The 23,071-nt window shown below is 46.5% G+C and overlaps 1 protein-coding gene across 1 annotated transcript in view; it reads right to left on the reverse strand.

Annotated features, from left to right (window-relative positions):
* Nucleotides 1-20,051, reverse strand: part of KIN (Kin17 DNA and RNA binding protein) — a 31,893-nt gene extending 11,842 nt beyond the window's left edge. The window contains exons 1-8 of the mRNA XM_088468911.1: nt 19,866-20,051; nt 7,475-7,569; nt 7,297-7,340; nt 6,142-6,264; nt 4,805-4,986; nt 3,833-3,881; nt 3,544-3,601; nt 3,319-3,439 (exon numbers count right to left, since the gene is read on the reverse strand). Coding sequence (XP_088325037.1) covers nt 3,319-3,439; nt 3,544-3,601; nt 3,833-3,881; nt 4,805-4,986; nt 6,142-6,264; nt 7,297-7,340; nt 7,475-7,569; nt 19,866-19,979 — 786 coding nt within the window. The 5' untranslated portion in view covers nt 19,980-20,051. The remainder of the gene's footprint in view (nt 1-3,318; nt 3,440-3,543; nt 3,602-3,832; nt 3,882-4,804; nt 4,987-6,141; nt 6,265-7,296; nt 7,341-7,474; nt 7,570-19,865) is intronic.
* Between the last annotated feature and the right edge of the window lie 3,020 nt (nt 20,052-23,071).

Here is a 23,071-nt window from a genome sequence, read left to right on the forward strand (position 1 = left end):
GAAGCAACAACAAGGATGGAAAAGTCGAATAGAAACATACATAACAAAATTTATTCAACATGTATAAAAAAACAGAACACAATGGTAGGTAAAGAAGTGCTGGGAGGGCGTCCAGTGTCCCCTGTGGAATCGGAGAAAGGGATTTTACTGGTAAGTACCAATATCCTATTTACGCCTTCATCCACCAGGGGACACCGAGATCAAGACACTAGGGATGTCCCAAAGTTTTCTCGTACGGGTGAGCCCTGAGTAACCTGCCAAACCCTGCGACCAAAACAAACCAAAAAGACACGAATCGTGGACCACGGGCTCGCACGAAAGAGCAAAGCTGCTGAGATGCCATGCGGGCAGCCCAAGAAGAAACCACAGCACAAGTGGAAAGTTCAGATAGAAAAGCGGCTAAACCGAGCACTAGCAACATAAGCCTGACGGATGGCCAAATGGATCCATGTGGCATAGAAGCAGGCCAAGCACGATTAGCAGCACCCTACAGGACAGACAAGGAATCTGACGTCCGCAATGCTGCAATAACCCGCACAACTCCACATTGAGGGAAGGCTGAGGGCCATGCGACAGCGAAATCACAATGGTTGGTTGATGTGGAAGCCGAAACCACCTAAGTTGGAAGACAGTTTTGAACAGAGTTCCGTATTATCAACAGGAAAAACAGATAAGGGAGTCGACAGAAACAGAGCTCCAAACTCTGAGACCAGCCTGCCTGAAGCCAAGGCCCATAGGAGGACCATAGTCCAAGAGCGGAGTATCAGTTCCACTTTCTCCAAGTCTCGAACAGAGAAGACTGGAGGCACAGCAGAATCAGGGAAAGGTGTAGGCGGGACAACACAGGTTGTCATAGAAGAACCCCCTGTAGAAGATTGAATCTGAGGAAAAAATCCTGGTGGCGCTGTTAATACCTGAATTCTTGAAAGAACCGAGGCGTAAGCCAACATCCAGATCCCGGTGAAGAAGCAGTGGTGGGAAACCCCCGATCTTCACACCAGATCACATAAGAACACCATATGCGATGATAATGAGCAGAAGAAAACCGGCTTGCGACCCCTTGGAAACCACGTTTAAACAGCGGCGTCAACAGCCACGCTGTGAAATGCCGATGCTGTAAATCAGGGAATACGATCTGATCTAGAAGCAGGAGGACCAGTAGAAACGGTAGTAGCCAGGGTTCCCTGAAGAGGAGCAGTTGGAAATTTAAGTACCAGGACCAACTACCAGGTTGGAGTTACAATGAAAACCGTGTCCACCTCTCGCTAGACCCCCTTGAGGACTAGCAGAATAAGGGGAAAAGCAGGAAGACGAGATCGTACCGCCAACACTGTCTACCGCCTCCGCATTAGGGTCCCGAGACCTGGAGCAGTACCGAGGCACCAGAAGACTGTGCCTGGAGGCCATGATGTATGACTGGCCTGCCCCACGTAGCAGTTGGGAAATAAAAAAACACCTAGTTTTAAGAGGAAGCACAACGAGGTCCCTCACTACCAAAATTATGCAGTCAAGTTTTCTGTATTTGGGGAGATCACAGGGGTCAGCACATCTGTAGTGCAATGTGGGAGAAAAACCTTGCGACAGTGGTATATCCCCAGCTAGATAAGTATGCTGAGGTACACATAAAACCTTATAAAAGGTAACTTCACACTGCTTGTGCCAACTAAAGGAGGCATATCCGATATTATACTTGTACTATTGAAGGACAGAGACGCAAGTACGTACACAGAGGTGGTACCAGGCACCCCCCCAATATGTCATTAAACATGCTGCAATAGCTGTAGCTCAATGCTGCTGACAATTCTGTAACATATATAGGAATGTATGACACAGACATTCAAGGTAACAGTGATAGGTTACTGAACAATCTGCAGATAATGTTAGCGTAGAGTTGCTGCTTCCCTTTAATCACAGCTGACATTAATGATAACTGAAGCCACAATCTCCTGATGAAAATTACAGGTATTATTACTTGATAATCCGACAGCATCTGGTGATTCCAGACGGAATCCATCCAAGTACTAACCAGTCCTGATCTGCTCAGCTTTCGAGATTGGACGAGCTTGTGCTCATGGTGGTGTGGCCGTAGGCCAAAACCTGTAGCAATCTTATGATAGTCAAGAGACAGATTATGTGATCACATAACCACCAAAATAACAGCCCAGCCAATTTAACTATTGCCTATACTAAGGAGATGATGTAGCTTAGGTCTAAAAAGACTCTGTAGCTGCCTAACTATGCGTGCACTGGGGGAGGGGAGGCTGTCTGAGCCCACCACCCCCAAGAAGCTACTTAGCAGATGACAGCGTCATAATTACGTGGGACTCAGCTACATGTGCTATCATGTGGCAGGAGGTCCGACATGTACATACTATACTGTACTGCTACGTATTTAAAATGGTTGGCATCCCAATGTGGGAGCGAGCTTGTATTTTGGAGAGGAACATAGCCTCTCTAGGACCATAGGAATGGCTGGGATATGGCTGGGATATGAAAGCGTACCTCTGCTGGGAGCTCCTTCCGGTCCATCCGAGCGGGGGTGCAGAAGGTGCAGTGTCGCCGATAAAGCCCCACCCCCAGCACCGGTCTATGGGAACCTTAAAACAGGAATCGATCCTGTTTATCTCAAGGCAAGGGTCAGAGCTTCCTGAGCACTGTGCCACAGCACAGGCACCCGTGCAATTTCTGAAACCGCACTGACTACAGCACTGAAATTCCGGGTGGCTGATCACACTAGTAAGCGCTGTCTAGCTATCCACAGAGCTGTTACTGTTAGATCAGCCATGCTGCCTACATGAGGGGCACAGCAGGGGGGGGGGGGGGGGGAATCATTTCTACGTCCCATTTCTACGTCTCATGTAGCAGGCTGACAGATGCAGCTATCTTTCAGCCTGTCCTCAAGGAGGGACTAAAAATAAAGAGAAAATAAAATTAAAAGATTAAATATGCGCTGAGCTCAGCCCCAAGTGACTGGCTCCCTCTGGCACGATTCTAAAGCTGGGGCTTCTGGGGGATAGAGGGGGAGGAGTCACTCACACTTAAAGATTTAAAGTGCCAGCTCCACTCATCTATAACCCAGTGTCTTGATCTCCAGTGTCCCCTGGTGCATGAAAGAGAAATAGAGAAGGAACTTCTTTGTAACAAAAACATGTGCGTTCAAGTACTTTGATTATGTCACATGTACATTATGTTGTTATAAGTCTAAAAAAAAAAAAAATCTAATTTATCTAAAACATACTTTTGACTAAATAACAGACTAGAACAGTTTGTCACTTTTTTTAATCCACGTAGAAAGATAGAAATCAACTAAGTCCACACCTCCATTATTTCCTCGAGTGCAGATTTCTTCTTCTTCTCTTTGGCTTGGCTCTGGGTGGGATCTTTCCTCTTTACCGGCCCAGTCACGGCAGCAGATTTTAGTGCATTGGATGCAAGTGAACTAGAAGAGGAGGAAAGAGATTGGAATGGAGTGTTAATCAGCATGAAATGTACATCGCATTGAAATACGCAGTCCTGGACAAAGCATCGGCAAGATGGCCTCACCTGGATTTTGAAGACGCTGCTACAGACACACTTGCACCTTTGCCCATATTAAATGTAACTACGAAAAAAAATAAAAGGAGAAAAATAATGTAGACGAGAACAAGGTTAATTTTCACAATACATGTCATGAGGCATAGGGATGGAATCCTTTACTATTTCTGACATTTTGCCCTTATGACTGAACCATCTGACAACAGTTATGCATGTGTGGCCAGCTTCATATATGTATGATCATTTATCCATGGCAAGCCTGAGATGCAATATTTACATAGACTACATAGGAAAATACCTTTCTCTTCCTCATTTTCTCTGTTTAATTCTGTGTAGATAGGATTGTCCTGTAAATTAGAAATAAACATTTACACTAATTCAGCTCAATGCAAAAATAAATACACGTTGTCAATCTGAATTTGTATTTCATCTTAAAAGCACAGGCATACAACTGCCGCCCTATGAGATACTAATATTGCATTGACTCGAGCTATAGTATATGTAGAGAAACCTGCATAAATTAAAATATAATGATTAATCAATTTAACAAGGTTTTCAAAAGGAGGTTTTAATGTGTGTTCTCTTTAAACTTTGCAGCTGTCCCATTATACTATTGAGTTTATTTTAAAATCATTCAGGCTTTCCCTTACAAAAATAACAACAGCACTGTAATACAGACATCTCCACAGTGCAATTATCATGTGCAATGAGTAAGAAGCATCAGTAAAGCAGGAGGGACTTAGATATTACCTTGAGTCATGCTTGGGGGGCAGACTAAGCATAACAATGTTAAAATATGCTTTGAATAGAAAAATGGCAGCTTCCTGTAACGTTAATGAATTGCATTTTAAAAGTATATCAAAAGAGATTGCACTTGAGCTCAGAACTGGACATGAAGCTACATCAATGTATGTAATTGTTATGACAGTGGTTCCCAAACTGTGCGCCGTGGCACCCCGGGGTCCCTCGGAACACTTGCAGGGGTGCCTCAGGTTTGTGGCCCAGCAACAAATCAAATTATTTAAGGTCAATGTGATGTAAATATGCGGACAAACAGAAGCACAAACCTGTCCACCACCACATAACTGACCCTAAGGATGACAGGTAAGCACACTTCATTTTATTACTTGACTAAATTTTTTTCAGAATTTCTCAAAAACAAACTTTTGGCTTAGGGGTGCCGTGAGAACAATGCGGATTCAAAAAAGGCGCAGTGAATCAAAAAAATTTGGGAACCACTGAGTTATGACATTTTGCTGGATAAACACACCGGCTCTTTTTCCCCTTTGCCCCTCTTAACTTGCTCCTCAATAAATTTTAAAGTCCTCTCCTCATCATCAAGATCTTGCTTCTTCTTTTTCTCTTGTTCCTGCTGCCTCTGGATCGTTTCTGGATCCCGGTCTATGTACTGAATGTACCAGCCTTTTGGCGTTTCATCCACTTTACAATGACCTAAGGGGGAAAAAAAAGTGATACTCTGTATTAAACAGCTCAATGATAAGCTCAAGAAGCAGATAAGATCCACACACTGAAATGGACCAAAGTGGTATGAGATGGTTCTATGCCAGTGGTCGGGGAACAGGGGTAAATTACCCCACATGGGGTCAAAATTAAATTCCTCGGGGTAATGGACAGACAGCCGGGCATGCATATGAATCGTTCTATAATATAGAATGATTCATATGCATGCCCGGCTGTGCCGCAGGGAGGCTCTAAGCCGTACGCCCACTAAGATGTTTTTACCAGCGGACGCCCGGCTCCTTCCCTGCAGCGCCGCGTTAGCCGGAGGCTGGAGTTCTCTTCTGAACTCCAGCTTCCGCCTCTCTCCATGCGCACTATGGGAGAGACGTCATGATGTCTCTCCCATAGTTCCGAGGAGCAGCCAGGCAGACAGGACGGCGGCGGATGCAGGAGCGGCGATTAAGGTAAGTGGGTTTTTTTTGTACAAGCGGCACTACAGGGGCATTATATGGGGCCACTACTACAGGGGCACTATATGGGGGCACTACTACAGGGGCATTATATGGGGCACTACTATGGAGGCACTATACGAGGGCACAACTACAGGGGCACTACTACATGGGCATTATATGGGGGCACTACTACAGGGGCATTATATGGGGCACTACTATGGAGGCACTATACGGGGGCACAACTACAGGTGCACTACTACATGGGCACTGCTACAGGGGCACTACTACAGGGGCATTACTATATGGGGGCACTACTATACGATTTCCTTCCATTCAAATCAAGGGGTAACGTCGGCGTATCTAAATATATTTTGGGGTAAAAGGTAAAAAAGTTCCCTGACCCCTGTTCTGTGCGAACAAAGGGAAGAGACTCCATATTGAATGGAAAAAAAACCTTCATATGCGAACCAAAATTAGCCCATATGCCAGATTTTCAAGCCACTGTGCATCCACTGCCCTCCCTACTATGGGATGCCTTTATGGGTTATTCCCATTCAATAGGCATACTAATATGTCAGCTACACATATCAATATAAATAAGTGTTGACAATTTATCTAGGAAAGTAACTATTTTATGGGGGATTTTTAGATCAGAGTAGGCAATGTAAAATAAAGATTAGTATAAGTAATTTACCTTCTCTGCCCAGCCACTTGGTAAAGTCTGTTAACGTCTCCCACTGTGTGGCGTTCATATGTATGTGTTCTCTGTGACTGATGTACTCATTGTAGACAATGTTATTGTGCACTCGCTTAGTTCCTTGGGACAAAAACAAGATGGTTTTAAAGCAAACATAATATATATTTTGAATAACATTGTATCTTACACACCAAGTGCTACAGCAGCACTAACTGATTAATAAAAAGAAATATAAAGAGCAGCTTTTATATAAAGAATGTTCAATAACCATACTAACATATAAAACATATGTTATAGTTGCAACTGTGGTTTACATAAACAAAGTCAATATAATAGAAATTATAAAATGTTTGTGTCTAATAATGAAGAGGAAACAAAGCTTTTGCAATGCAGTTTTGAAGTATGTATGTCAACAGGCCAATATATTGATCAACAGCCTAAACTGATAAACAGGGTTCTAGCTTTTATTTTTTTGAAGAACTCCAGTGTTCTGTTAGTCTTGGTTTGTTTGTTTATTCACATACATACAAAATAAATATAAAAAATGTTATTGCTATCTTAAAGCTTCAATAAAGCAAAAATATATTAAAAAAAAAAAAAAATTATATATTTTTTTACATTTTAAATAAGTAGAACATAAAAAAAATACCTGTAATTTGCTAGTTATCCTGGATTTATTTTAAAGCAGGAGGGCGGGACATGATGACAGCACATTTATGTAATTCTTTCTACTTTTTTATAAATTGCAAACCTCCGGTAATGTAATGAAGAATGGGCATCCTTGTATTAATAAGCTTTGTTTCCTGAAATGCCAGAGGCAAATGTAAAAGACCCCAAAAACTGTGGGTGGGACTCTGACTAACAATCAGACTTTGGGCAATTTTGTTAACAGAAAATGCCATTAGTGAGGGAACCAGTATACTAAACAGCAGGATATATTCAGGGGATTGTGCAGCAATCAAGTTAAAGAGAATTGTCTAAACCAGTGGTGTCACGAGTTTGACACCCCTGGTCTAGACATTTTGGGGATTACATAGCATGTTTTAATTTAGGCACATCATTTTGCGCGTGTATCTCTGAATACATCAAAAATGAATTTCTTTTTTGCAAAGCTCCAATTAGCTTTTCACTTAAAACTTAAACTTTACTCACCAAACCGTCTTCTCAGAAGCTCCACAAATTCAGTGCGGAATTCACTAAAAGGGGAAAAAAAAATAAAAAAGAAATACTTACTAAGACGCAAGTATTATATGGAATGGAAAGGCAGATTCAAGAGGTAGTACTGTGCATATGAAGCATCCAGTTATTCATTTCCATAGTGGATACTCACTCAGAAAAGTAATCCATAAACTGCTGTGGGTTCTCAGAAGCCAGTAGCAGCTGTCTCTGGTGGGACTCTGACATGCAGTGACATTTGAAGCCATTCTTAAAAGAAAGAAAAAAAAATACTAAATGAAGGTCTGTAATTCCCTTACTTATAAAAAAAAATTTCTCTACGTCTTGTATTTACAATATGTTAATCACGTATGTCACATAGGTGATCATAAATATAAAACACATCAAAGAACACTTAGGGGAGAATTTACGAAGCTGCGACTGCTTCCCGGCGGGTTGCAGGTTACATATTTAAAACGGCACCCGGAGTCAGTGTAAAGCACACCGAGATTCGTAACTTCTCCCCTTAGTATGTACAGTTTGGCACCAGAATGCAACAGAAACAATCTTAATAAGAGTCCCTACAGTTGGTTTTCCTTTACACTGGTAGCTGTAGCTACTGGTCTTGTGACCTGTGTATGGCAGCGCTGGGACTCAATAAAAATATGAGATATGGTAAGAACTTACCCTTGTTATCTCTATTTCTACGAAGTCCATAGGGTTCCACAGGATACCTTGGGGTATAGGTGTGACGTCAGTCGCAGGGCACCAAAGAGTTAAGCTTTCAGCCTCCCAGGATGCACTAGGTCCCCCTCCTATACCCCGCCCCCGAGCCAAGGCACCTCAGTTAGTTACCAAGCCATAGGCCGGAGGAGGAGAAGGAAGAGAGAGAACAAAGATCTGGACACATACAAGAATCACATTCTCACCAGAGGGAGACGGAAAACCGGTGACCAGAGCAAAGCCCATCTGCAGCACAGGTGCGACAGGGCGGGAGTCCTGTGGAACCCTATGGACTTCGTAGAAATAGAGATAACAAGGGTAAGTTCTTACCATATCTCATATTTTCTACTTCAGGGTCCATAGGGTATCCACAGGATACCTTGGGGATGTCCCAAAGCAGTATCCTTTAAGGGTGGGGACGCTCCTGTGCAGAAAGGAGAATCCGCCGCCCGAAGGAAGCATCCTGAGAGGCGAAGGTGTCAAACCTGTAATACCTCACGAAGGTATGGACAGAAGACCACGTAGCAGCCTTGCAGATCTGAACTGCCGAGGCACCACGTCGAGCTGCCCACGAAGGACCCACAGACCTAGTGGAATGAGCCTTCAGAGAAGGAGGGACCGGTAGGCCTTCATGAAGATAAGCTTCAGAAATAGCCATACGGATCCAGGCTGCCAAAGTTTGCTTTGAAGCAGGCCAACCCTTTTTACGGAAGCCAAAGAGGACAAACAAAGCGTCCGACTTCCTAAACGAAGAAGTGCGGTCAACATAAGTCCTTAAGGCCCGCACAACATCCAAAGAGGCCTCACCCACGGAAAGACCCGGTGAGTTAAAGGCCGGAACAACTATTTCCTCGTTAATATGAAACTGGGAAACAACTTTGGGAAGAAACTCGGGCCGAGTGCGGAGCACTGCCCTGTTCCCATAAAAAACCAAGAAAGGGGGTCTACAAGAAAGAGCCCCTAACTCAGAAACACGTCTGGCCGAAGCAATGGCCAGAAGGAAAACAGTCTTAGCTGTTAGCCATTTAAGATCCACTGAGCCCAGTGGTTCAAACGGCGGTCCTTGGAGAGCCCTCAGGACCACAGCCAAATCCCAAGGCGCCACAGGTGGAACAAAGGGCGGCTGAATGCGGAGAACACCCTGCATAAAAGGTGCGCACATCCGGGATTGTAGCAATCCTACGGTGAAACCAGACAGATAGGGCCGAAACCTGTACCTTCAAAGAAGCAAGGCGAAGCCCATGATCTAGTCCCGCTTGCAGGAAGGCGAGAATCCGAGACAGACGAAACTCCCGCGGTGCATAACCTCTCGGTCGACACCACTGGAAGAACGTATGCCACACGCGATGGTATATCCTCGCGGAAGACGGTTTCCGAGCTCGTAACATGGTACGCACCACAGAGCTGGAAAACCCCCGGGACCTCAGCATGGCCGTCTCAACAGCCACGCCGTCAAAGACAGCCGAGTTAGGTCCGGGTGAAGGCAAGGACCCTGAGACAGAAGGTCCGGTCGTAGCGGCAACCGCAGAGGAATGTCCACGGACAGACCCTGAAGGTCTGAGAACCAGTGCCGTCTGGGCAACGCGGGAGCTATCAACAGGAGCGTCCCTCCTTCCTGTTTGAATTTCCGGATTACCCGTGGAAGAAGGGAGACCGGAGGGAACAGGTATGCGAACCGGAACGTCCACCGGACGGACAGAGCATCCACCAGAGACGCCCCTTCGTCTCTTGTGCGAGACCCGTACACCGGCAACTTGTTGTTGTGCCGGGACGCCATGAGGTCGATTTCTGGAAGACCCCACCTGTCCACCAGTAGTTGAAAAACGTCCGGGTGCAGGGACCATTCCCCCGGATGAACGTCCTGGCGACTTAGAAAGTCCGCCTCCCAATTGAGCACTCCCGGGATGAAAACCGCTGATATGGCCGGAAGATTGCGCTCCGCCCAAACCAGGATCCGAGAGACCTCTACGAGAGCCGCCCGACTGCGAGTTCCTCCTTGCCTGTTTATGTAGGCCACGGTGGTAGCGTTGTCCGACTGGACCTGCACCGGGCGACCCTGGAGAAACCGCTGTGCCTGCTGGAGAGCATTGAAGACCGCACGGAGTTCCAAGATATTTATTGGAAGCTCCGCTTCTGTCGGCGTCCACCTGCCCTGGAACAAGTGTGGACCCGAAACTGCTCCCCAGCCCCGAAGACTGGCGTCCGTTGTCAACAGGACCCAATTTGGAACCCAGAACGGACGTCCCTTGTTGAGGTGGGTCGTCTGTAACCACCACGTAAGGGACAGGCGAACCTCCTGGGTGAGCACAATCGTCTGGGACTTCAGAGACTGAGTCAGCCCGTTCCACTTGGACAGGATCAGGTGCTGCAGAGGTCTGGAGTGAAACTGGGCGTATTCCACCATGTCGAACACCGACACCATGGAGCCCAGTAACCTCATCGCCGAGTGTAAGGACACCCGGCGGCTGTGCAGACAACTGCGCACCCTTGACTGTAAAGCAGAGATCTTGTCCTCCGTCACGAAGATCCTTTGCTGTCCCGAGTCCAATAAGGCTCCAAGATGCAGAATCCTCCGAGACGGGATTAGAGTGGACTTCTGCCAGTTGATTAGCCAGCCGTGCCGTTGCAGCAGTGCAATGGTCAGGTCCAAGTGGCGTAACAGGAGCTCTGGAGATCCTGCCACCAATAACAGGTCGTCCAAATACGGCAACATGCGGACTCCCTGCAGCCGCAGAGAAGCCGCCATGACCGCCATCACCTTGGTGAAAACACGTGGTGCTGTTGCCAGGCCAAAAGGTAACGCCCGAAACTGGAAGTGGTCGCTGCTGATTGCAAACCTGAGGAACTGTTGATGGCGCCAAAGAATAGGGACATGCAGGTAAGCGTCCTGTATGTCCAATGACACCAAGTAGTCCCCAGGTTCCAGCGCCAGAATGATGGACCGTAGGGTCTCCATCCGAAACTTCGGGACCCGCAAAGACTTGTTGAGTGCTTTGAGGTTGAGAATCGGACGATATGACCCATTGGGTTTCTGTACCAAAAATAGATTTGAATAGAAACCCTGGCCCCTCTGGGAGAATGGAACCGCCACTATAACTCCAGCCTGGAGCATAGTGTGCAATACCTTCCGCAGCTCCGTAGCCTTGTTCCGGTCTGATGGGAGACCCGTGGTGAAGAAGCGAGCCGGGGGTCTGTGCCGGAAGGAGAGGGCGTATCCGTGGGAAACCACCTCCAGAACCCAAGTGTCTGTCGTAGTAGTCGACCAACACTGGGCGAACTGTAGCAGGCGGCCTCCCACCCTGGGATCCCCCAAAGGGAGGCCCGGACCGTCAGGCCGCAGGCTTGCCATCTGGCTTGGGGGCCGGACGTCTGGTACTCCATGCCTGCTTCCGGGGCTTGACCGATTTCTTAGGGCCAGCCTGTCGAGGAAACGACTGTGGTTTGGGCCTGCCCTGGGCCCTAGATGACCGAAAGGACGATGGTCCCGAACCAGAAGGAGCAGCGGCCGACGGGAGACAGGCAGATTTGGCTGCCGCCAGCGTGGCCACAATCTTATCCAGATCCGGACCGAAGAGAACTTCTCCGGTAAACGGCAACGCTTCCAGACCTTTCTTGGAATCTGCGTCCGCCTTCCAGGATCGCAGCCACAAGGTGCGACGAGCAGCTACCGCTGCTGAAGAAATTCTAGACACCAGAGTACTAATGTCTAGAGCCGCCTCGTTGATGTAGGTGGCCGAATCACGGAGATTGCCAATCAACTCCGCCTGATCGGCCGGACAGTCGGATTCAAAAGAAGCCTCTAATGAATCCGCCCAGCGCTCCATCGCTCTGGCAACCCAGCAAATGGCCATAGCCGGCCGTGCTGCCCCCCCTGCAAGGGAATAAGCGGACTTCAGGCAGATTTCTACCTTGCGGTCCGTAGCATCCTTAAGGGAGGACATGGATGGCATCGGCAATGTGGCACTACGGACAAGACGGGTCACGTGAGAATCCACCTGTGGAGGGGATTCCCACTTCGCAAAATAATTATCCGCGAACGGATAAGCCACCGCCAGGCGTCTCTGCGGCTGGTATCTTTTGCCAGGTTGTTTCCACGCCTCCTCTAAATGGTCCACCAACTGACCCGAAAGAGGAAAGACTGTGGCATCGCCCTTCACATCTTTGAAAAAGGCATACTTAGATTTAGCCGCTGGGGGAACTTCGTCCTCAATCACCAAGGCTGTGCGGACCGCCCGAATAAGTCCAGGAATATATACTTTGGACTTAGCATCAGCGTCCTTAGTATGGAGAGGTTCCTGATCGTAAGGATCTAGAATCTCCCCATCATCAGACGTCCCTTCGTCATCCTCATAAGGAGCGGACAGAGACGCCACCGGCCTTTTATGAGACCGCATCACAGACTCCCCTTGCAACACATCCGACAAGTGCTGTACAGAACTCGTCAGGGAGTTAACCCACGCTGGCTCCTGAGAACCCGGGAGCGGGGAAATAGGGAGACTGTGGGGTACCACCAATTGTCGTGGGAACCCCTGCATGGGTGACGACACCACAGACTGCTGGGACAAACCCATCGGAGTAAACGCGGGCTGCGGAGCTAACTGGCCCACTAAAGCTGTTAACGCCTGAGCGAAACAAGCCCAGGGCGGCTCCTGTACCGGTGCTGTAACCGTAATAGGCCGCGCCATGGACAAACACTGCCGGCAAAGGCCCTCCGCGCTACCCTCCCCCTCCGCTAACGGTACTTTGCACGTGGTACACTGTAGCCGGAGGGGAAAATCACTTTCAGACATGATGGCACCACGTATGTGACCTCTCTCACCAATTAAGTATTAAATAGGCGAGAGACCACCCTGCAGCACCGCACCGCAAGGGCTTTAGCAGAAAGAACAGGGACAGTAATAAAGCTGACAGTTTAGAGAGAAAAGATTACAGGCAGCAGCGCTAGCACAGTCACATACAATGCAGAAAAATAACAATTCCTGCACTAACAGCGCTGATCACTCAACTACACAGACACAGGGCCTGGTAGGACACAGCGCTGCATACACAGACCTGACCACAGCGGAGGAGAGGTATGCGGGGGGACCCAGACCACGATGCTTCCTTCCAGCGCTTCCAGCAGCGTTCACCATGCGTTCTGGAGAAGATGGCCGCCGAGGAGCAGAGAGGAGGCTGGCCTGGGGGAGGAGCGCTGCCACAGGACCAGTCGGCAGCATGCAGAGAGGGCTGTGTGCAGCGGGGGAGGCGCCGGCTGTGAGACAGGGAAGGCGCGCTCCCCTGGCATGCATTTAACCCCTGGGACGCCGCAGCGCTACCGCTCTGCTGCGGTCCGCTGTCCCAGGGGGTAGTGGAAGCGCAGGTTGGTCGCCTGGCTCCACGCTGCAGCCAGTCCCCAGGGAGCCCCCTGCCTGGGGACTTAGGACCATGTGATCAGCGGGGACCCACCGCGGGACCCCGCTGCTTACCTCTGTCCCCCTTGAATCCGGCCATGGTCCGGAGCATCTGGGGTCACCGCTAGCTGTGACCCCAGACGCCCACCAGCATCCCCGGATCAGTACCGGCGTTCTGGTACCGGCGGGGTGTAGGGAAGACAGCATGGACGTCAGGACTGACTGTCCATGCTGTTCATCCAGTTGTGCAGCCACAGCTGCATGAAGAATAAGCTTCAGGGGCTCTTCTAGCCCCCACTCCAACAGGTGCACCCGACTCCGGCCGGGCACCAAACTAAACTGAGGTGCCTTGGCTCGGGGGCGGGGTATAGGAGGGGGACCTAGTGCATCCTGGGAGGCTGAAAGCTTAACTCTTTGGTGCCCTGCGACTGACGTCACACCTATACCCCAAGGTATCCTGTGGATACCCTATGGACCCTGAAGTAGAAACTATAATGAAGAGAGCTTGTGGTTTTTTATGCTTGATGGGAAAGAGATTAAAATTATGTATAAGCGCAACACATGTAGGAGTAAAAGCATAGTTAGTGCATAAGGAATGTTTATAAAATGCTTGTGTTGCACATGTTAAAAGTCTGTACTAGGAGGTAAGGCCCTGATGTTGTTGGCTGATTGTCGCGCTGCGGTGGCAGTATATGAGAGCTCTCTAACTATCCCTATAGCGCATGTGTGTGTGTGTAATTATAAATACAGTCAGTGATTTGTGCCACAAAGTTACTGGAAAGTTACATAATAGTGATAATCTTCAGAACAGGAGTTTAATGTGATACTCACTAATAAACCAATCACGATATATATCTGTCCAATCTGTCTGGTGGGAAGGAAAATCTTGTCCGTCTTCCAGTACTTAGGAGTAAATTTCTATTGTTATTTGCGCCCAAACATTACCATATTTTCCATCCCACCAGACAGATTGGACAGATAAATCTTTAGGTGTGTACACAGCATTAGCATCATAACCAATTCACCATGGAAACAGACTATTTATTTTCTTTTTCTTTAAAGAGAGAGGACAAAGTTTCACTACGTATATGTAAAGTACTTAAACCAAAAGTCATATTAGGATTCTTAAAACATTATTTACACAACATGATTTTATATTGTGAAGCTTACAAGCAGCTAAGAGTGTATAGCTAAACACAATAAAAGCACACACTGCCTGAAACATTGGAGTAAATGGTTGGCGTCATGGCTAGCATTACAAACTCACTGCACTGAGGTCTTGGGTTCAATTCCCACAAGGCCCTAACTGTGTGGAGTTTGCATGTATTCCTTTGCTCTGGTTTCCTCCCACATTCCAAAAAACATCCTGTTAGGTTAAATGGACTCTTACAAAAAAAAATGAACCCTAGTGAGTTTGTGTGCACACACATGGTAGGGAATATATATATATATATATATATATATATATATATATATATATACACACACACACTTAACTGTATCCATAGAAACAGGCAAGACAGACCAGCACACCAGCCTTGTACCAAAGTTAATCAATTTTTTAATCATAGAAAAAATGGCATCAAACTGCATGTCAAAAATATTGAGTGGTATATCGATACTTATCAAAGTAATGCAGTCTCAAGCATAGGGATAGCTCCCAGCCCCGACAGCTGTTTCGGTGTTACCACCTTCATCAAGGGTCAGCCATAGTGAACATGTCAGGTGAGGCCATATAAATACCAAACTACCTAATGGTGAAAACAATCACCTGTGTGCACACCTGAACTCTGGCATCACTCGGCGTGACCGGAAGTCTAGCCGCGGACAGCGGAACACACGTCGCCACCCCACCTCACTGTGGTTAGCAACGGAGTTCCGCTTGGCCGGATCTGACATCACGGACACGACGGAACTCAAACAGCTACCCCGGCTAACACCGGACATTGCTGTATGGTTCCGTCTAACCGGAAGTGATGTCATAGTCACTAACATCCTATAACTGGATAAAAGATATCCCGTGGTGCAATCGGCCCCGATCACCATGACAACAGGGGGCGATCAACAATGGACCGCCCCATGAGGCACAGAACATCAAGGACAACAATAACCAGGATCAGAACCATAGTAACATTCATAAAAAATTAGCACCAATAGCAGCCTCATTCAGTGATAATCAATCTCTACAGTGAATCAATCATATTCAAATATTAAGGTCAATATGCAAAATTCTTAATATAAACAAAGTTCTAAACTGTAAACAAATTACAAAAAAGTTTTTTATCCATAGTAAAATCTTTACGGCTGAACCATTAGCAGCTACTGATAAATTAGCCCTATTTCATAATTACGCTAAATATTAGTTAAATTCAGATAATGCATCACTAACAATATTAATCACTGTAAGGTGCACACATCAATTAGAGAATGGATCATTTAAAGAAAGAGTGTAGTAAATGCATAACCAACATTATACTAATGCAGTTATAGTTAACCCCTGCAGTCACTCATAATACATCATAGAAACGATGAAAAGGTAAATTCCTCATTGAGTCCCAAAGGAGACATCAAATCCAATCGATATATCCACTCGCATTCCCGTTGCAAAAGCAATTTATGTCTGTCACCACCTCTTCTCAGTGGCGGAATGTGGTCTATTGGCATAAAAACAAAATCATTCATGCTGTGACCATGTCCAATGAAGTGTCTCGCTACAGGCGGTGTACTGGTGTCAATTAAAGTAACAGCTTTTTTAATTGAGGATCGATGAAGTGCAATACGTTCCTTGACCATTCGTATGGTCTTGCCCACATATAATTTTTTACATGGACATAGTATCAAATATACCACATATTTTGTCTCACAAGTCATGCGATGTCGAAGCTGGTAACGTATGCCGGTAGTAGGATGACAAAAATATTCCCCCGTTAATAAATTATATGTGGGCAAGACCATACGAATGGTCAAGGAACGTATTGCACTTCATTGTTGACTAAATTGTGTGCAATTTTTCCATGAATTGTTATATATATATATATATATATATATATATATATATATATATGCTCAACTCTGGCAGGGACTGTTATAAATGGCAAAATATTCTCTGTAAAGTGCTGCAGAATAAATAATGTTTCTCCTAAAGTAATTTATAATACAACGTTTCCCAGACTCTGTTGTCAGGGCACCCTAACAGTTCAGGTTTTAAGGATATCAATGCTTGTGCGAAAATGGTTTAATCAGTTATGTCAACTATGCTTAAGCATGGATATCCTTAAAATCTGACGGTTTATGTTACAAGAGCTAAATGATAATAAGAGATATGGTAATAACATACCATTGTTATCTCTATTTCTATGAAGTCCATAGATTTCCACAGGATACCTTGGGGACTGTACTTTTTCTGTTTGCAAGCCCTTGCGGTGCAGTACTGCCAGGGTGCAGTTTGCCTCGTTTGCTACATTGTTTTTTGGTGGGAAGAGTCACATACATCCTATATACTCGTACAGACCCCAAGGTATCCTATGGATACCCTATGTGCCGTATATGGGCACGATATCTTACCTGATATAGTGCTGCGCGCTCCCGCGGGATCGTAAAGCGCATCCCCAGATCTTCCCGCAGGTTCATCTGATCTGGGATGCGATGTACGATCCCATTCAGATGGAGGAGGGGGGAGTCGGCATATCGTGCGGTCAGCCGGGACCGCACGATTGCCTGCAGTGACAGCCCGATCCGTCTGCTGATGGATCGGCAGTCGCCCTACACGGTACCTCCTTGCTGCAACTTAAATACACTGCCTGACAAGCTACAGTGCAACTCATTGAAAAAGGTGTACAAATTTCTAAGAAATTAGAGAATTATAGAGAGCACCTGGATTTGCTTCAGTGTAACATTTTAAAAACATTTGAAACAACTGGCTGTCATCTTTACCATCAGCTATCTTCATATGTACAGTATATTTAGCAGTATTCCCGTTAGACTGCGGGAAGGGAAGGGCGCGGAGGGTCCGGGCATGGAGTATCTGTGTGCGCGCCGAAGGTGCATGAGCTCCAGAAAAAGTGTGCCCAAGTGGGGAGGGGAATGCCCAGCACTTGCAGAGGTGCTGGGCTTCGCCCAAGCTCTCCCCCCCCCATGGTGAAAAGATGCCATGCGCATGGCATCTATTCACCTGGCGGAGATAGATTACTGCAGCTTTTCCCATCCGCGGTACACTGCAACCAGCGGGTGGTAAAGGCACAGGGCAGACTCCATAAGCGGGGTGCACCTAGAAGTGCAGGGCGCATTTCATCCCACTAAAACTAACATTCCCGCTAGGCTGTTTAAGCGGGGCGACGCACCCTGCCCTATATCTAAAGGGCAAAAAGCAGCCTGCCCTCCGGCGCAGAGCCCCGCTCACAAAGCCTGCGGGTGGCGTCCCCACCCATGGGTCGCAGCGTCCTGTGGGTGGGGAAAACTGCAGTGCTGCGGTCACCGCTGGTGAATGTCCTCGCCTTTTGGGGGCATGTCATCGCCCCCAAGAGTGACGAAAAGGAGACGAGTCTTAAAGACGTGCCCCTTTTCTGGCACAAATGTGCCCTTTCTCTAGGTCCGGCGCCCTGCCTAGCACCAGACATATAGTGAACCCTAAAAACAGCCTAGCGGGAACACTATTTAGACAGATGTCTTTATTATACCTTTCTTATGATGGGAAGGGGGGAATGGAGGGATGCTTTTGTTTTCAAGTAGTTGATTCCAGATTGATTTTCTTTTTATAAGGAGGCCTACTTATGTGTACCTTCTGATGTTTTTAATACTTCTTTCTTTCATAATGTTGTTTGTGTCATGCTCTTGCTATGCACTCTACCAGAAGAATGTACATTGACTTCTGTCTATTTATACCTATTTGAGGTGTTTTCCTTTCACTATTGTCTTTTATTCCTCCTGTTATTTATGTATGAAAATGTATGCATTCTCATGCTACTTTTGTTATAATGCTAATAAAAATATTTTTTTTTTTTCAACAGGACTGTTAGGGTGCTTTGAGGACAGCGTTTGTAAAGCACTGTGCTAATTGCATTTTGATTTTTCTTTTAAAAGTAGGAAAAAATGCTCAATAATTCGAGTTTAAACACTCATGTCCTATCATTACACGTTTTATTTCTAAAAATGGCAACATTATTATTACCATTTATGTATAAAGTGTCAACATCTTACCCAGTGATGCTGCGTACAATGACACAGGCAAAGAAGGTAACGATGGCCCTGGACAGACTCTTTATAAAAGAGGCAAATGTAATAAACATCATACATAAGGTAGAATATATGAGGGTGGTTCAATAAATAAGGCAACAAGACCGGTCACGTGTGTAATGTTCTCCATTTCATTCTAATTCCCGCCAGGCCAGAGCAGGTAGACCACTGCTTCCCCTCACAGCCATTAGACTGCGCCTCATATCATGTCCCAGCATCAGCTGCAAGATGGCGGGGCTGGTACATTGTCACACATTGAGGTGCGTAGTGTGATCAGATTTCTGCGTCTAAGGGCACATCAGCAGCTGCAATTCATCTGCAACTTGTTGAGGTGTACGGTGATAATGTCATGTCACGGAAAAAGGTTTGGTGCACTGCCTTGGATAACAGCAGGACAGACGTTCAAGATGAGCAGCGATCCGGCCGGCCAAGCACAGATGACAATTTATGCCGCATTGATGGTCTGATTCAGGAGGGCAGATTTATTCAAGTTAGTGATATTGCTGACGAACTGCACATCTCAGTAGGTACTAAGCACAACTTCTCATCAAAAACAACCAGGGTTTCTGCAAACGGGCATTGTATTGTTGCAAGATAAAGCCAAGCCACACTCAGCTAACGCACGTGTGAGTTGGTACAGTGCTATCATTAGGAGGTACTAGACCATCCTCCCTACTGCCCTGACCCAGCACAGAGTGATTTCCATCTCTGTGGACCATTGACAAAGCACCTGGGTGGAAGGCAATTTCACAACCCATGGCGAAGTTCAACAAGCCGTCATGTCCTGGTTCAGGCACTTGACACTGATGTCTTCTATGTTAGGATAGAAGTCATGGTGTACTATAGGAACAAATGCTTAGACAAGTATGGGAACTATGTGGAAAATTAATCTGTACCAAGTCCATACTACTGATTGTACATATAAGCACGAGTTGAATACATTTACTTAATGAGCGGTTTTGTTACCTTATTTATTGAACACTCATATTACGATAGTAGTAATTATAATTATAATTATAGCAGCAGAGCAGGTTATCCCAGAATTTCCCACCCCTATCTATGGTTAAAGTTCCACTGCCCCATGTCCTGTGTAGCCCTCACCGGCTGTGACAGAGGCAGGTAACTGCGGGCCCTCTAGTGATGTGGAAGTCCCAAGCCAGAGGCTAACAGGGCATGCTGGAAATTGTAGCTGGCCGCCTGACAGCAGCTTTCCGTGCTCACCTCGTCCCGGCACTGCTTCTGGCACATCTGGCAGTACCAGCGCAGCTTCTGCAGCCCCTTCGATTTGATGCGGTTGGCGATCGCCTTCGGACTAAGGAAATCGGACTTCCCCATGGCGGCCGGTTAATACAAAAAAACACACAACTACCGGGTGCCTGCAGTCAATACAGGATCTGGCGTAGTAATACTCACATGCGTCACCACGCAGGAAGGCGCGGCCGCAGGAAGAACGTCACATCTCTGATGTGTAACGCGGCCATTATTGTTATGGGCAATGTTAAACTAGGTTACAGCGCGCGTCAGTATATTATTTCTACTTGCATCTGCAATTTTTATTATTTTTTATTTTATTTATTTTTTATCAATTTAAAATTATTATTAATTTCCCTCACTAATAACAAGTAGGCAGATCCATAGTCACTGATATTTGAGACCTATGTTTTATGCCAATAAGAGGAATGGGAGAGAGACTGGGCTCCTAAAGCCAATTTATTAAAAACGACATGGTCACTACTTTTTAGTTAAAATACGTGGCTCTTTTGTTTTGACGTGTGAATTAACATGAATGGTTTTTAGAGAAACTAACTGTAAATAAAGTTTACTGTATTTATGATCCCAGCTAACAAAAAAGTTTTGCACCTGGCACTTTCTAATACTGGGTATACACGGGACGATCTGTTCAGCGAACGATATCGCTGAACGATCTCCCTTGAAATTCCTGGTGTGCTGGATGAACGATATTGTTCATTCACACACCAAAACTATCACCAACGATGAACGACCAACGATCGCAAACCATACATGCCTACTCTCCCGGGATCGCGGGAGGCTTCCGATTTTTTGGGTAACCCCACCCCCAGAAGAGTAGGCATATATCCCGCATCCCGCCCACTCTCTAGTGAAGTGGGCAGGATGGGGAGATTTTACCTGGAATTTTCGGGTCCGTAGGGAAGGGGTGGGGCTAAATTACGCAAATCGCGCCATTTAGCCCCGTCCCCTCCTCACGGACCCATGAATCGCAGGTGTTTTCTGTAAAGGGGACGGGGCCTAATGCCGTCTATCGTCTGGCCCCGCATCCAAAGAAGACAGCAGCATACCTCCCAACATGACCCTCTCCAGGAGGGACACAATGCTCTGGTCCTGGATTTCCCTGGTAATTTATGATTGGTGGTGGCTGCAGAGGTGGGGCTGCCGCACAGTCCAAAATTCAAATAGGGGAGTCACACCAACTACCAGTGAGTCCCAGCCAGTGATGTTTGGCAGCGTGTGAAATGACAGTTGGTCAGGCTCCCCTATTTGAATTTTGAACTGCGCTGCAGCCCCACCTCTTTCCAGGAAAGTCCAGGACCAGAGCATTGTGTCCCTTCTGGAGAGGGACATGTTGGGAGGTATGTAGGAGCAGGTCCCCTCCTGCTGCTCCCGGAAAGCTGCCCAAGAATGTCGGTAAGTGTGTCTCAAACCAGGGGCGTTTCTAGAGAGGAAGGGCCCCATGTGCAGTCTCCGACACAGGCCCCCTTCTCTCTGTCCGGCGACCGGCAGTGTGAGCGAACTGAACTAACTGTGCGCGGCCAGCGCCGGAGTTATAGACTCTGGGCACTAGAGTGCGCCGAGAGTCTATAGAGTATGCGCAGGTCACCGGCAAAATGGCCGTGGCGGCCATTTTCCCTGTACTGCGCATGCGCAAATGACGGGAAAATGGCCGCGGCGGCCATTTTCCAGTCTTTTTACAGCGCCGGACCCCCGCGCCAACGTGGGACTCCGGAGAGGTAAGTAATACTATGGGTGCAGGGTGTGCGGTGCGGGGCCCCCCTGGACCAAGGGGCCTGTGTGGCCCGCACACCTTCTGCCCATTATAGATACGTCCCTGTCTCAAACCCCTATGGAAAATGCACAATATCATTCAGAGTGGCCTGCATGCATGCCCGATGGAAGATATCAGTATTCTCCAGCGGGAGCGCACATCGTTGGTCGTTCACTGCATACACACGGAACGCTATGAACAATATATAGTTGAACGATATCGTTATCGTTCATATCATAACGATATATCGTTCCGTATGTATCACCTTAAGGACTAGGTAACAGTAAGGTTTTCATGGGCAGACCTTCACCATTCCACTATTTGTGGGCATTGCATACCTAAAGTAGAGCACTTGAAGCATAAAATCTAGCAATTTTACCCCATGCTCTGTATTCTATGTATGCATTTTTAGGGGTTTTGACAATGTTACTTGTCCAGGCTTCTGAATTAAGAAAAGCATTGTCCACTCATGTCACATAAACTAATCATTATGATAATGTTTTCATTACAAAAATCATAGACATGAGAGAGGGTAAAACAATAAATAAAAATAAACCCCTAGTTCCTCTAATTATTATCTTTGACCCAACATGCCTTCCCCTGAAGCGGTTGAGAGTTGTCTAGTGACGCTGTGGTTGCCTCACCTCTTTCCTATTCTTCTTTTCACATTGTCTCATAGCATGCTATAACACCATAACAGGACTAGAATTACTAAGACAATGGTTTTGAAAGCTGACAATTTTTGGCCGTTTTGATGCCGACATTTAAAGCAATAATATTAAATGCAAATCCAGGAGTGCTTTTCATTTAATATTATTGCCACTTTAATTTTGGGCACCACTGTGATTTAAAAAATTAAAAATTTGTTATGTTGATAAATGCTTATTCTATCTTTAGTACTCCATGGCAACACTAACAGGAATCGTTATGTAATACCGCCGGCCGCATGGCCAGCAGTTCGAATCTCGTCAGCGGCAGCCCGAAAGTAGGGGTACTGACAGGCATCTAGATTTTAGACGCCTGTCATTTAACCCTAGTCTGGATTGAGGAATTGGGAAGCCGACGTTCAGTATTACGGGTGCCGGCATCCTAAACGTATACCCACTAACAATATGTTAGCTTCTATGTAAGTAGAGATATGTTGCTAAAAAAAAAAGCCCTCTTGCATGGTATATAATTGATCTCCCCCTCTTCCTCTGTCCTTTCCTGTTTCTAATTTAGACAGGCAGGTAGTGTTTATATTTTTTGTGCTCATGACAGAGGCTTATGGCCCCCATACACGGGACGATTTGAAAACGTACAACACCTCGTTACGTTTTCAAGTTTCGTCTGATGCATCGCAGCATGCTGTAAGTGGTATACGATGCATCTTACAAGATGCCTCATTTACCTATTTACAGCATGA

This window comes from Taudactylus pleione, unplaced genomic scaffold (assembly GCF_031769625.1).
Source record: "Taudactylus pleione unplaced genomic scaffold, aTauple2 ptg000086l, whole genome shotgun sequence".
Taxonomy (NCBI): Eukaryota; Metazoa; Chordata; class Amphibia; order Anura; family Myobatrachidae; genus Taudactylus; species Taudactylus pleione.